The sequence below is a fragment of the Fomitiporia mediterranea genome (assembly GCF_000271605.1).
Source record: "Fomitiporia mediterranea MF3/22 unplaced genomic scaffold FOMMEscaffold_5, whole genome shotgun sequence".
Taxonomy (NCBI): Eukaryota; Fungi; Basidiomycota; class Agaricomycetes; order Hymenochaetales; family Hymenochaetaceae; genus Fomitiporia; species Fomitiporia mediterranea.
The window spans coordinates 2,555,903-2,567,871 of record NW_006760390.1 but is presented as its reverse complement, the minus strand read 5'-3'; the positions used below and the strand labels follow the sequence as shown (position 1 = coordinate 2,567,871).

At 47.4% G+C, this 11,969-nt stretch overlaps 7 protein-coding genes across 7 annotated transcripts; 5 read left to right on the top strand and 2 right to left on the bottom strand.

Moving 5' to 3' along the window:
• Nucleotides 1-330: 330 nt before the first annotated feature.
• FOMMEDRAFT_155417 (uncharacterized protein) lies at nucleotides 331-1,328 on the top strand (the record flags this gene model as incomplete). The annotated part of the gene is made up of 3 exons (XM_007265832.1): nucleotides 331-369; nucleotides 460-872; nucleotides 944-1,328. The coding sequence occupies 3 exons, from the start codon at nucleotides 331-333 to the stop codon at nucleotides 1,326-1,328; spliced, it is 837 nt and encodes a 278-aa protein (XP_007265894.1).
• A 184-nt stretch (nucleotides 1,329-1,512) lies between these two features.
• FOMMEDRAFT_167512 (ribonuclease H-like protein) lies at nucleotides 1,513-3,082 on the top strand (the record flags this gene model as incomplete). The annotated part of the gene is made up of 3 exons (XM_007265831.1): nucleotides 1,513-1,855; nucleotides 1,940-2,287; nucleotides 2,400-3,082. 3 exons carry the CDS (start codon nucleotides 1,513-1,515, stop codon nucleotides 2,738-2,740), a joined length of 1,032 nt encoding a protein of 343 aa, XP_007265893.1. The 3' UTR covers nucleotides 2,741-3,082.
• Nucleotides 3,083-3,165: 83 nt separating this feature from the next.
• FOMMEDRAFT_19559 (class III chitinase) lies at nucleotides 3,166-5,841 on the bottom strand. Its single transcript, XM_007265830.1, has 12 exons — nucleotides 5,720-5,841; nucleotides 5,656-5,663; nucleotides 5,430-5,598; nucleotides 5,135-5,379; nucleotides 4,987-5,076; nucleotides 4,839-4,936; nucleotides 4,719-4,779; nucleotides 4,477-4,664; nucleotides 4,284-4,422; nucleotides 4,163-4,233; nucleotides 3,869-4,109; nucleotides 3,166-3,815 (listed from the first exon to the last, which is right to left on the bottom strand). The coding sequence occupies exons 1-12, from the start codon at nucleotides 5,834-5,836 to the stop codon at nucleotides 3,746-3,748; spliced, it is 1,497 nt and encodes a 498-aa protein (XP_007265892.1). The 5' UTR covers nucleotides 5,837-5,841; the 3' UTR covers nucleotides 3,166-3,745.
• Nucleotides 5,842-5,883: 42 nt separating this feature from the next.
• FOMMEDRAFT_19558 (uncharacterized protein) lies at nucleotides 5,884-6,518 on the top strand (the record flags this gene model as incomplete). The annotated part of the gene is made up of 2 exons (XM_007265829.1): nucleotides 5,884-5,942; nucleotides 5,999-6,518. A coding segment is annotated over exon 2 (217 nt), but the record flags the coding sequence as incomplete, so codon positions are not given.
• Nucleotides 6,519-6,778: 260 nt separating this feature from the next.
• Nucleotides 6,779-8,490, top strand: FOMMEDRAFT_140294 (Pkinase-domain-containing protein). The gene is made up of 8 exons (XM_007265828.1): nucleotides 6,779-6,887; nucleotides 6,951-7,027; nucleotides 7,077-7,346; nucleotides 7,395-7,478; nucleotides 7,532-7,696; nucleotides 7,749-7,897; nucleotides 7,952-8,100; nucleotides 8,153-8,490. Exons 1-8 carry the CDS (start codon nucleotides 6,806-6,808, stop codon nucleotides 8,218-8,220), a joined length of 1,044 nt encoding a protein of 347 aa, XP_007265890.1. The 5' UTR covers nucleotides 6,779-6,805; the 3' UTR covers nucleotides 8,221-8,490.
• Nucleotides 8,472-9,135, bottom strand: FOMMEDRAFT_70390 (uncharacterized protein; the record flags this gene model as incomplete). Its single annotated transcript, XM_007265827.1, has 3 exons — nucleotides 8,472-8,642; nucleotides 8,697-8,726; nucleotides 8,818-9,135. Coding segments are annotated over 3 exons (519 nt in total), but the record flags the coding sequence as incomplete, so codon positions are not given.
• A 1,593-nt stretch (nucleotides 9,136-10,728) lies between these two features.
• Nucleotides 10,729-11,471, top strand: FOMMEDRAFT_19556 (uncharacterized protein; the record flags this gene model as incomplete). Its single annotated transcript, XM_007265826.1, has 2 exons — nucleotides 10,729-11,110; nucleotides 11,153-11,471. A coding segment is annotated over one exon (201 nt), but the record flags the coding sequence as incomplete, so codon positions are not given.
• Between the last annotated feature and the right edge of the window lie 498 nt (nucleotides 11,472-11,969).

The window sequence follows — 11,969 nt, the reverse complement described above, 5'->3', positions numbered from 1 at the left end:
CTTGCTACGAGTTGCACCGAAGGTACGACAGTGTCTTTCTTCTTGGTTCTGTTAAGACATGTTGCTGTTATACACGAAAATTATAGGCGTTCAATATACAGACCTATCTAAGGTTGAAAATTCATTTATAGACTGTATTAGTAACGGAAATCAAGTCATTTGGAAATAAAACCTGTTGATATCAGAGCTTAGCTGGAGCTGTACTGTGTACATTCAAAGACATCAAAGCATTAACAATGCTGAACAGCCTTTGTGCCTAGTAGAATGCATTTCTCTTAAACGTGATTATTTCTCTCTGTGTTCCTGTACGTCCGACTCCTTTTACTTGACATGTCAGATCGGGGGATTGAGGTTAATCGTCAGATTCGGGTACCGGGTTTATCCGTCGCTGCCGATCATTGAACGAACGGAAAAAGTCAGTTGATTTATTTACTGTACTTGGCTCATGAATTCGAGCAGACAACATGTCGGTCCATCCAGGCTCCCTCAAAAAGCCGTGCGACGTACAACTCTTCTTTCATTCTATCAAATTTTCTCCTGACAAGCTCCAAATCAACAAAACCGCCAAAGAAACGCGTCAGATCCGGTCCTTCGACTGCGCGGTTCAAAACTACGTGGAATATGAGTATAAGCGTAACTGGGTTCATAGTAGGCGCGCGTGTCGCCCATTCTGAATATCACTCTACTCGTGCTGCGGAACTTGGACATAGCCACAGACCCGCCCACCCTCGTTCATGGTATTCCACATCCCTGAAACCGAACCAAACTGAGTCCCAGGCGTCACCGCTGATCGTCCAAGTATCATCAAGCGACACCCTTGTCACCTCAAGTGGCACTGCCAGTGTATCTACACCTCATGAGGAAACCCAAAGGTAAGATATTTAGGAAGTTGGAAAGGCTTATAGAACTCGCCGGTGATTAACAACCTCAACAAGTTAACTAGACTGGGAAAAAAGTTCTGTGACAAGCCATACGCGCATATATGGAGTGCTGTATATATTGTGGAACATCTGGGGATCTCTGCGACAGTTTCCAGGATGCCTAAACCAAAGATTGGTGCGAAGATCGACTCGCCGAAGAGAACAGATAAGCAAGCGTTCGATGTTACGAGTTTGACGATACCGCAGGATCTTGGGATTCTAAAGCCGAGGAAGAAGCCTTCATTCCTCCGTGCGCTGTATATGCTGGTTTGGCTGCGGTACTCTTTGAGGGTGGTCGGAATTCGCAGTAAATCAGACGCTGGTAAAGGCAAAATTACGTTTGACGAGTTATGTCCAGAGGAGTTGAGGGGTTATCTTGTGAGGAAGGAAAAGAAGCGGCACTTGTAGAGCAGTTTTTAGAGCTCTTTCTTCTTCACCTCTGTATGCCACTTCCTCCTCTTCTGCCCCGTCTGCTCCCCCTATTGTCCCAGCTAGTTAAGATACTCTTGAGGACCTTCGAACGGCCATCAAAACTCTCCTGGAGCGCACGGAGAACGCGATGTTCAGGCAATCAGCTAGTCGCCCCGCCGAAATGTCTCGTCCTAGCACCTCAGTTGTCAGCGATGCGCTCGATGAGCCAGGCATTCCCTTCTACAGCGCGATCAGTTTGAAGAACAGCCAGCCCGCAGATATTCCCGTTTATTCATTTTTGGATTCGAAAAATGCACCAGAGGTCATATATATACGCGATCACGAGCAAGCAAACAGGGAGTTAGCTCGAGTCTTCTACTCCTCGTCACACTCAGAGTCGGCACGCATTGCTGGAATGGATGTGGAGTGGCGTACGGCTGCAGGGCTGCCGGACCGACCGATTGCTCTTGTGCAACTTGCGACGCGCAAGACGATTCTGCTTCTGCAGATATGTGCGATGGAAGGTGCGTGACTTCGGAGTTCCAGTACCGAATATGCAAGCCAATTACAGCAACCCTTTCGGAATTACCGTTTGGTTTTGATTATAGCATTTCCAAAGATGCTTATTGACATCTTGGACGATGAAACTATCCTCAAAGCTGGTGTAGGAATACTTGGCGAGTGCACTTGGCAGTCGAGCTTCCACTTGTCGGAACTAATTTTTCGTGATTCAGGTGATGCACAGCGCCTTTATAGAGACCATGCCGTGACTGTACGTTCCTGTGTTGAGCTGTCATACCTTGCGCGATGTGTGGACCATGATAGATGGCCCGGTGACCTCACGAACCATATCGGCATTGCACGCCTGGTCTATGTGTACAAGGGACTCTTGCTTTCCAAAGGCAGGATGAAAATGACCAATTGGGAGGAACAGCTGACCGAGGAACAAAAACTTTGTACGCCTCAAAGTTCTATAACTTCATATCTTTCACACTTCACATCCCGATTTTACTCTGTCGATTTCCATAACCAAGATTCGTGCTGATGTCGTCTTTTCTTATTTCACAGATGCAGCGAATGATGCACATGCCGGTATGGCAATATGTACCTCTCTCCTCCGACGTGCACACCACCTGGATCGTACTCTATTCATGTTCAACGTCATAAGTGCAAACGCTGTTCGCGCTGATGGTCGACTCTGGCAGGCATATGATATACACAGAATGCCCTCACCTGCTCTGAGGACGAGCCTCATTGAACGTCTTCACGCGCACTCAACTTCGGGCGCGCATAGCACACAGGGGACAATGAGACGGCGGGTTAAACCCTTCCCAACTGCTTCTGAATGGCAGGCATTCTTAAGGGCTCTGTCTGGAAGAGACAAGGATTTGAACACAAACGGGGAATGAGGCTCTCGGCCTGTGACCCAATTCTAGCTCCGGATTACTTGCTGGACTGTCAAGGCCTGTGTAAATGTATGCAGTGCAATTTTGCAAGGTATTGTGACGACTCGACTACTCTTAGTGCTGACGTCCTCGAGAGGTTAGTCTATAGTTGCTGGTCGAGCAACAAAACCGGGTGTTGGCAGCGGCATCAGCATTTAAAGCATGGTAGTTTTGTACTAGAAGACGTTCATCCTATGTTTGTGCTCTCGTCCAAACGTCTGTTTCCGTGCTTTGTCCTAAACGCAATAGTCGCCACTTGTTTATTTTCCAACAAACTTACTTTATCAAACATCGAATACGTTCCACACCCTCACAAACATATTTCTGTACGTAGATCCTACTTATGGTCTTAGTGTAGACAGACGAGTGTACAATTTTATGAATTTGGTCCAGCATTCACTCCGACATTTTACATCAATGAAAGGGAATATACATGACACGTTCGGTTGATATTTCCTAGTTGGTACTCGACAACATGACCAAAGAGATTCCAGTAAATAAAATCATAATAGGTGATGACGACGTCAATGAAAGAACACCAGGTGTTAGCTCTTCGTAATGGGGAAGAGGGGAATAACAAAGGAAGGCTTAGAAGCGGAAGAAACGCGACTTGGCGCGTCTCTCCTTGGTCTGGGGATCAGGAGTATTGGCCGTGGAGGACACTACAGGAGTCGCAGCGGATGCAGACGCTGAATTCGAGTCCTCTCCTTTGGAGGATACTGCCTTCGCAGTTGTGCTGCTGTGTGAAGCACTAAGGGCAGAGGATAGTGCAAAGGCGACACTTGCAGTCTTTGAAGCATCCGACGACACGGTAGATGCGTCCCGTGCGGTACTCGGACTTGATGCCGCTACACTGTGTGCGCTTGTTGCTATCGTCTCCGCGGCACGGCTCGTTGAGCAGGCTCCGTTGTCGGTCCAGTCCCCGTTGACTGCTAATAACCAATCTGCGTTAAAGTGTGTAAGATGAACTCAACACAGGAGTATCTCACTGTTCGGGACATCGCCCTCTGTCCACCAGTTCGCTGTCCAAAGATGTCCACTGTACAAGGCATCATTAACTAGAAATGGGTCTCTGTTTCACTCTAAACTTACCCCGAGACGACTTGCTCGCCTGCAGTATAGGCAACACCAGCTGTCCAGGTTTGGACACTGGCGCAGTTTACTCCACCACTTGACGGAGGCGATGTAGGCGAGGTGCTTGGACTCGACGCTGTTGAGGTGGGCGTAGATGTGCTAGAGCTCGGCACTGTCGAGGTGGACGAAGGTGCGCTAGTGCTCGGAGCGGACGAAGAAGAACTGCTGCCGGAAGGCGCGTCTCCTGCGCAAGCGCTAACTATATCGACTATAAGTCATATACTACTTTCTGGACCGGTAAGAACAACGTACTGGCGCTCCATTCGTTATTCGGGTCGTTTGCAGGGGTGGACGATGCGAAGAATTTTGCCTGCCAGATATATCTACTCGGATGTTAGTCATTCTGGGGAAGGGGAGATCCTTCGATGCGTACCCGTTGAAAGACACCTGCGAGCCTCCGGTATAGGAAGTTCCGGAGACAAACTCCGGGGCCGAACATGGCGGGAAGGTAAATCCTGTTCCGCCGGCTGCTGTCAGAGCGGACTTAATTGCGGCGTCATACCGATCATTAGCTTTTGGCGTGATTAGCAAGGTACGTTGCGAGGGAAGATAGGCAATAGTCTTACCAACTGCCTGGGATGCGTCCCACAGCATCACGCCTCCAAATGACGGGAAACTCTTCCGCGTCTGTGCGGCAATGGAGGAGAGTGTGTCCGCTGATATGAACCCTTGTCCAGCGGCTGTACTCGATGCAGGGGCACCAATGTAAACCTTCGCGTTCGGGTTCGGACTCATTGTCCGGGCCCAATTGTCCCTTAATACAATAGAATCAGTAATAAGCTATGATTTCAGCCTTTTCGTTCCTTACCAAAGGCCGAAGTCCCAGTCCTGAGCGAGGTTGAAATTGTTGAGGCCGCAGACATTGTTATCTTTAAAAAAAGTTACAACTTGTCCAGCATCATGTCACAATCTGGTACGGTGGACTCACAGAATTGGACGTAAACGGCGTCGAATTCGGCCGAATTCAAAACCGCTCCGAGCGAGGCATCGGGAAACGGGCATTGGGGTGCCGCGGTCACGTAGTACCTATAAATATAATTAGACCTGCCCTGCTTCTTGACATTTGCCAGACATACTTCTTACTAGCACCGCCAGCATGCGAACGAATCCGGTTGACGAATGCTGCATAGGAACCAGAACCTCCTCCCTCAATATCAAGGTCGACACTTTGTGGAAGCGTGCGTAAGTCGTGTTTGGATGTCCAGAAGGGAGCCATTTGCTTACCCGTCCAGAACGGCATTTCCGAAGGGACGAGTATCGCTACTTCCACCCAAGAAGAGGTTCCAAACTGTATCGGCAAACGTCTCCGCTTGACTGTCGGAACTGAATCCGACTGAACCAGTCGCGCCACCCAAACTAATGGTAATTATCTTGCCCTTTGACTGGCAGGTTTCTATATCACTAGCTAGCGCTGAGCAATCCGGAAGCTGGGTGCCAGGGAAGGTTGCATTATCAGTTGGATTGCAGGTCTGTATATCCATCGTTAGTGGACGCTTCCAGATATATTCTCGCTCCTCACATTAGCTAAGTTTATAGATGGCAATCCGCCGGTTCCAAAGAAGACATTCAAGAAGGCTACAGGGAATGCATCGATGGTGCTGTCATCACCGCAGTAAAACGAGAGGGGTTTTTGCCAGTTTGCTGGGTCATCTGGGTGAGTTGCGCCATAAGAATTTTGTCCCCAATAGCTGGTCGAAACATAAGAGCATGAGAGCAGTCGAAGTACAAACACTATTCAAACCTACACAGCAAGCTAGTTTGACAAGGTGTAAGCAAACAGGACTACTATGTCAATCAAAATTTACGTACGTTGTCAAAACGCGTGGTATCGAAAGCAATGGCGAAGTGCGTAATGCTTAGGACAAGGAAAACGAAAGTAAGACGGAGCGAGTGCGTCTGAACGATTGGTGTGCGGGATGCCAACATCTCGACCGAAGCCTGCTGCCGATGGGAGATAGGCAAGGAGATTTGAAGCCCTTTTATGTTGCCACAGCCCGAGGTTAAGGGGCATGCAACGTATCATAGTCCTTATCTTGTATGTTTGCTACTCATTTTGAGCTGGTTCATGCCCTCAAAGGCTAAACTTACAAGCATTGCATCCGTCATCGACAGGTAGCAGCCCTCAATAATTCGTGAGTCAGAGGTCTTCGAGCGCAGCAGCATCAGAAGTATTGAGGGGAGCTGCACATGTATGTCGAGCATCGGCGAAACGCTTTTGTTCACTCGCGTCCAAATGCGGCGACGAAAGAGAAGTTACCGGAGACCGTAGAGGAATCTACCACATGCTGCGATATACAAGAAGCGTCATGCTTTGCTGGCAAGTGCAGAATCTACAAGGCTGATTCCCAGGCTAGCAATCACTCATATGAAAGCCATGTAAATGTAATAAGCAATCCAAATGTAAGATAGTTTGTTTCCACACCGTATCCCGGCTTGAAAATTAGCAACGCCGTGCTACCAAGCTTGTAAATCTGAATATTAAGAATGAATTCAGAAGTATACGTGGTTATGAGTGTGATCGCGTGAGTCCAATATACCAGGGACCACCAGAACAATTAGCTGAGCTGGCGGCCATATTAAGTTCTTTTGATGAGAAGTGCCAGCGCACCCGACGGACTTAGGTTGTTTTTGGACCGTGCCATGGTGCCGTACTTGACTAAATCATAGGACCGTAGACGCAAAATAAAATTAGTGCAAGGGGCGGTAAACTGTTGACCATTGCACTGTGCTTGCTGGGATAAAGATGCAGAAAGGAAAAGCTACGGGATGAAGGAATTCTGTAGGAATATTAGAATGTCATAGTACACGTAAGCATTAGAAATACCTATTTAGGATGACAACCATGATCAACACCAGACACAGCAGCGACACGACAGCCCTTGTCAATGGTATACTATGCCTCGTTCAAGCGTCTCCTCCGTTGCAAGGGTATACGCAAATGTCAATGCAGAGCGTGGTCCTTCCTGGTATGAGTATGGTCGGTGTGATTTATCTTCTGTTTATCGGGAATGTGCTAATCCTTTCCATCCGTGATTCACAGATAACCTCCAGGTGCAATGGGGCATTCAAGACCATTACGAGATCGTTAGGAAGGTCGGTCGAGGGAAGTACTCTGAGGTGCGTTATCCGTATCGTCAGCCGAATAGTTCTTCATAAGAGATACCAGGTTTTCGAGGGCATACATATCGTCAACGATGACAAGTGCATCATCAAGGTTTTGAAGCCGGTGAAGAAGAAGAAAATCAAGCGAGAAATTAAAATCCTCCAAAATCTGGCAGGCGGTCCGAATGTCGTCGCCCTTCTGGACGTTGTCCGTGACCCGTCTTCCAAGATTCCGAGTCTTGTCACCGAATATGTGCATAATACCGACTTTAAAGTCCTATATCCTCGTTTCACCGACTTTGACGTTCGATTCTACATTTTTGAGCTTCTGAAGGTATGGATTACTCGATTCTTACCATGCGCAAGTATTGATCAGTCGTAGGCCCTCGATTTTTGTCACTCTTGTGGCATCATGCATAGAGACGTCAAACCACATAATGTAATGATTGATCACGAACGACGAAAGGTGTTGACTTGTCTATGTTGTCTGGTTGATATGTGACTTATCACAGTTTCTAGCTGCGACTTATCGACTGGGGGCTGGCCGAATTTTACCATCCGAAGACTGAATACAATGTCCGAGTTGCGTCTCGTTATTTCAAAGGCCCAGAGCTCCTCGTCGACTTCCAGGAGTATGACTACAGCTTGGATATGTGGAGCCTTGGTTGCATGTTTGCCTCGATGGTACGCTTGGGCTCATTCTTTTTCATCTTTGTGGTAACGTAAAGCGACGTAGATCTTCCGAAAGGAGCCTTTTTTCCACGGCCACGACAATTACGACCAACTGGTGAAAATCACCAAGGTCCTGGGTACAGACGAGTTGTTCCTTTATCTTGAGAAATACGATATCGAACTTGATGCGCAGTACGACGACATTCTTGGCCGGTACGTCAAGCTTATATCAATCCCATACATTCCATCGCTTCATTCTGGACATAGATACCAAAAGAGGCCGTGGACAAGATTCATTGCTTCCGAAAATCAACGTTATATTTCAAATGAGGCGATTGACTTCTTGGACAAGTTGCTTCGTTACGATCACCAAGACAGGTTGACTGCTAAAGAAGCGCAGGCTCACCCATACTTCGGTGCGTTTGTACTCATGCTTATGGGCACTGAATTTGCTCATGGTCACTTCAGATCCAGTGAAGGCAGCAGCGGCGGTGAACGGAGAGAGCGGTAGTGAATCCGATGCGTCAGGCGTATAGGCTCTAGACCATATGAGCGCCGTACTCGTCTGTTACTCCGTGCTAACCACGCCTTTGCGTTTGCATTGTATTTGTTTTCTAGAAGTCTCCGTTTCTGAATGCCTGTCTTTGAATGTAGCAATCTGGAGTTGAAAAAGAATGCGCTCAGTGTTAGAAGATGAATATATTGTACTGTATTTGCAAATCGCTTTCCAACAAGTAGTTAATTGACGTCAAGACAAAGCCTACAACCGTTCCCGCTTGTCGAACTGCCTGGCCTTCCACCATGCTTTACCATATGAAACCAAAATCTCGTCTCCTTTTTTAATCGCTTCGTTGTCCGCGCTGTATACACTCATTCGGAGTTCACCCTGTTCTGTTCTTCTTTCTTTGAATAGTGCATTTGGTTTCGGCCTTATGCCACGGTAATCGTTGATGAAACGCTAGACGGATTGTGAATACATTTTTTTCCGAAATTGAGAAGTAATGAAATATACAGCTTCGTTGCCCATTCGTGCAGCATCAATCTTCAGCGCAAGGTTGTTCGATTGGCATATTGAGTTCCGTTGGCGAGCGCTATCTTAGGTTAACAAAGGTACTGATTTGACGTACCCCGACATTGACGATAACTCCGCCGTCACCGTGCACACGGTACAGAGACAAATCATAGTCGGAGCTTGGACGCTCGTTCGTATGTACCTCGCCGAAGTAATCGATAATGCGCGTGCCAGGCGGGATCTTCTTACTCGCAAATAGGCCCATTTGTCCGTGTGCAGGATGCATGGTGCTGTCAATGCGCCGAATCATGACGTGGGGCTTGGTCGTCGACAGCGTAGTAGGACCATTGCCTTTGATGTATTGCAGTATGTCGAGAGGAATCATTGGCGCGTAACTCGTGGAACGGAGATACTCGAGATCGGTGGGCCAACGAGATGGCGTGTATCTGTTGTTACTTGCATGAGGCATGTTCAAACTTGTTGCTAGAATGCAAAGCCCATGGATGTTCGATGCAAATTTACGAGCATAGATTGGCGAAGAAACGCTTCCTTCTACTGCAAATGCTCGCGTTCCATTGCAATCATTACTTTAGACACAGTTGTATTGGTTCGCTCGTTCGTCTTCTCCGATTGATTGTCAAAGGTTTGATTTGCAATCATTCAAGGACCACTTTTAACTTGATTCTCGGGAGCAGATTTTTGTAATCAAAACGCAGACGACGCCAAATTTATCTACGAGACCGGTAACGTCTATAGCCGTACACGAGGTGCCTATTTACCATAAAGTATGACCATAAAGTATGAAACTCAGGTCAAAAGTCTGATGCCTCGTGGTAAGATCACATTACAGTTGCATAGAATGCTTATTTAAGTTAAATGCCAATGCCAATCAATTCAATAGCGAAATGAGGGAAGTAGTTCGACCAAACAGATAAGTTGTCGGCCTGTCGGATAGATCTTGGCGGAAACAGTAGACGCTAGTAGGTTTAAGGCTTTATGTGGATTCGCGGGCGAGGTTGGAGCAAATAATAATGTTCCTGTCCTTCTGGCGAATCTTCCATGATACTTCGTGGCACACTTTATCCGACAGCTTAGGCAGGCACATTGGCACCCAATGCGACTAATGCGCACTAGTAATCATCCGTTCATATTGCCTGCTCTGAACCCATCCTGCCAGTCAAAATTACGAGTTTCAGAATGGAGAGAGTCCAGGCGCACAGGAACTCGCCTAAGAGCTATTCATCGCGATTATGCAGAGATGTCGATTCCGCCCATGTAAACCACGCTAGACGTATCAATGAAGCCTATTGGAATTTTTACTGATCGGTGTCTTCACTCTGACACAGGGGTCTGTAAGTGTTCGTTCAGAAGGATTCCGACTTAGGAAGAGCGTAGGAAACGGGATAACGCCTGAAATAAATGGGAAGGATGGGCGCTTGCACAGTGCTTTGTAAAAGGAAGTCGTCCCGTAGTCAGCAGCATACTTGGAACAGTTATTTGGGGTTGAACTACATGCATCAATCGCGCACCATAATGGATCAAGCACCTTGGAGAGCAGATGGTGGAGGTAGCCAGTTATTTTCAATAGTGAACTCGTCCCTTCTTCTAATTAGTCGGATCTGAAGCGGACCAAGTGTGAGACTGGTGAAGGCTTGCAACGGAATGCATGCCCGCTCGAATCTCGGTATTGGAGCATGATCCTTTCACGTGTACGAATGAACGAAGCTTGTTTCTTTTGGTCGCCCAAGCGAAGTCATCAGGCCAGTTTAATCAAGTGCATCGTTGGACGTGAAGCAAAGAACAACAAGTAGACGCGTTTCCCACTGCAGTGCTGCTACACTCTTCCAAGCACAACTTCACGATGTCACATTTCGGTCCGATTCTATCTTGAAAGGCAATCGTGTGGCTTCTGCTCCTCCCGTCGACTTGTTAGTGTTGTTATAAATACTGCCTCGGACTGCGACGCGGAAGGATCAGGTATTTATCCGCACATATACATCTTGAAATTACATGCACCTTGCTTTCCCCATTTGAGCCAAGTGATATCGGCCATATACGGCCAACTTTTCGTTCATTCGTCGACAGCTGGAGACTAGTGATCTCTGGATAACGTACTATGCCGCCGAAATGAATTGTCGGTGTGCTAGACATCTCCTCCCTTGACGTCTCAACATGCCGGCACCCCAAGAGAATTTAAGAATTTGATATTTGCTAGCGCGTACGAGTTGTTCTCAGCTAACTTGCACTATTGCACTAAAGTGCTGGGATAATCTGCTGCGAGAGAACAGCGCGTAAACTTGGTCAATTTTCCCAGAAGCATGATCATATTCGATGCCCTCAATTGGTGTTCCACGGAGTTTATCGCAGGATGAGCTGGGGACTGCCTCCCGACCCCCCTTTGCCATTTCAAGTATCTGAAAACGATTCGTAAATTTACATGATTTACATATGTCGAGGGATGTAAATCGACTGACCATGACGGAGAAACCGATTTTGCAAGAAGCATAAACCCGACTTATCATGGATTAATGTCAATCCCCTTCATATTATGCACACTGAGAAGCACGCCAATCATTAGTTCGGACCGCACAAGGGCCACCCTCCGGGATACCCAAACGCTAGACAGTTATAGTATGCTCATGTCCCAACCTCGCTAAGTTCGACTCGACCCCAATGTGCCTGAGGAACAGAATTCCTACCACCACACATACCGTTCCAGGCAGATCTAAGGCTGGGAGCCAAGTCGGCTGGCTGCTTTAAAGTAATGAAGTGCACTGCTTTGGTGGGAGGAGTTCTCCTTTGCCTTTGAGTAGACGATCTGCGCTACCGTGAACAATTTTTGTGGCCTTGCATTGTTTAAACGATTCTGCCGCCTGTCAAAGACAAGAGGAGATAGATATTGAGCATCGTCTGCTCCGAGGACTTTCTTTGCGCTATTTTCAAGACTGGCTGTGCCTTTGGGTAGCGCCGAAGAGACGGCTTGTTTAGCTTCGACGTACAGCATGATTTACAAGGAACAGTTCCTGAGGCTCGCATCGTGTTCGTCCTTCGATCAAGTGGTTGAGCTTGGTGCAGCAACACCGATAGGCACAACTGTACGGGTAACTGTATGAGATTGGCAGCACAAGAGCTCCAGAATGCTAGTAACAAACTTTGAGATATACTACCTAGAGTTTCCGAGGTAACTCTTTCTGAGTCCCAAAAACAAGTCCGTCCCTCAATTATTTAGAACAGTCTAGCCACGTACAAATTGATTATCATCGAAAGCAGTTC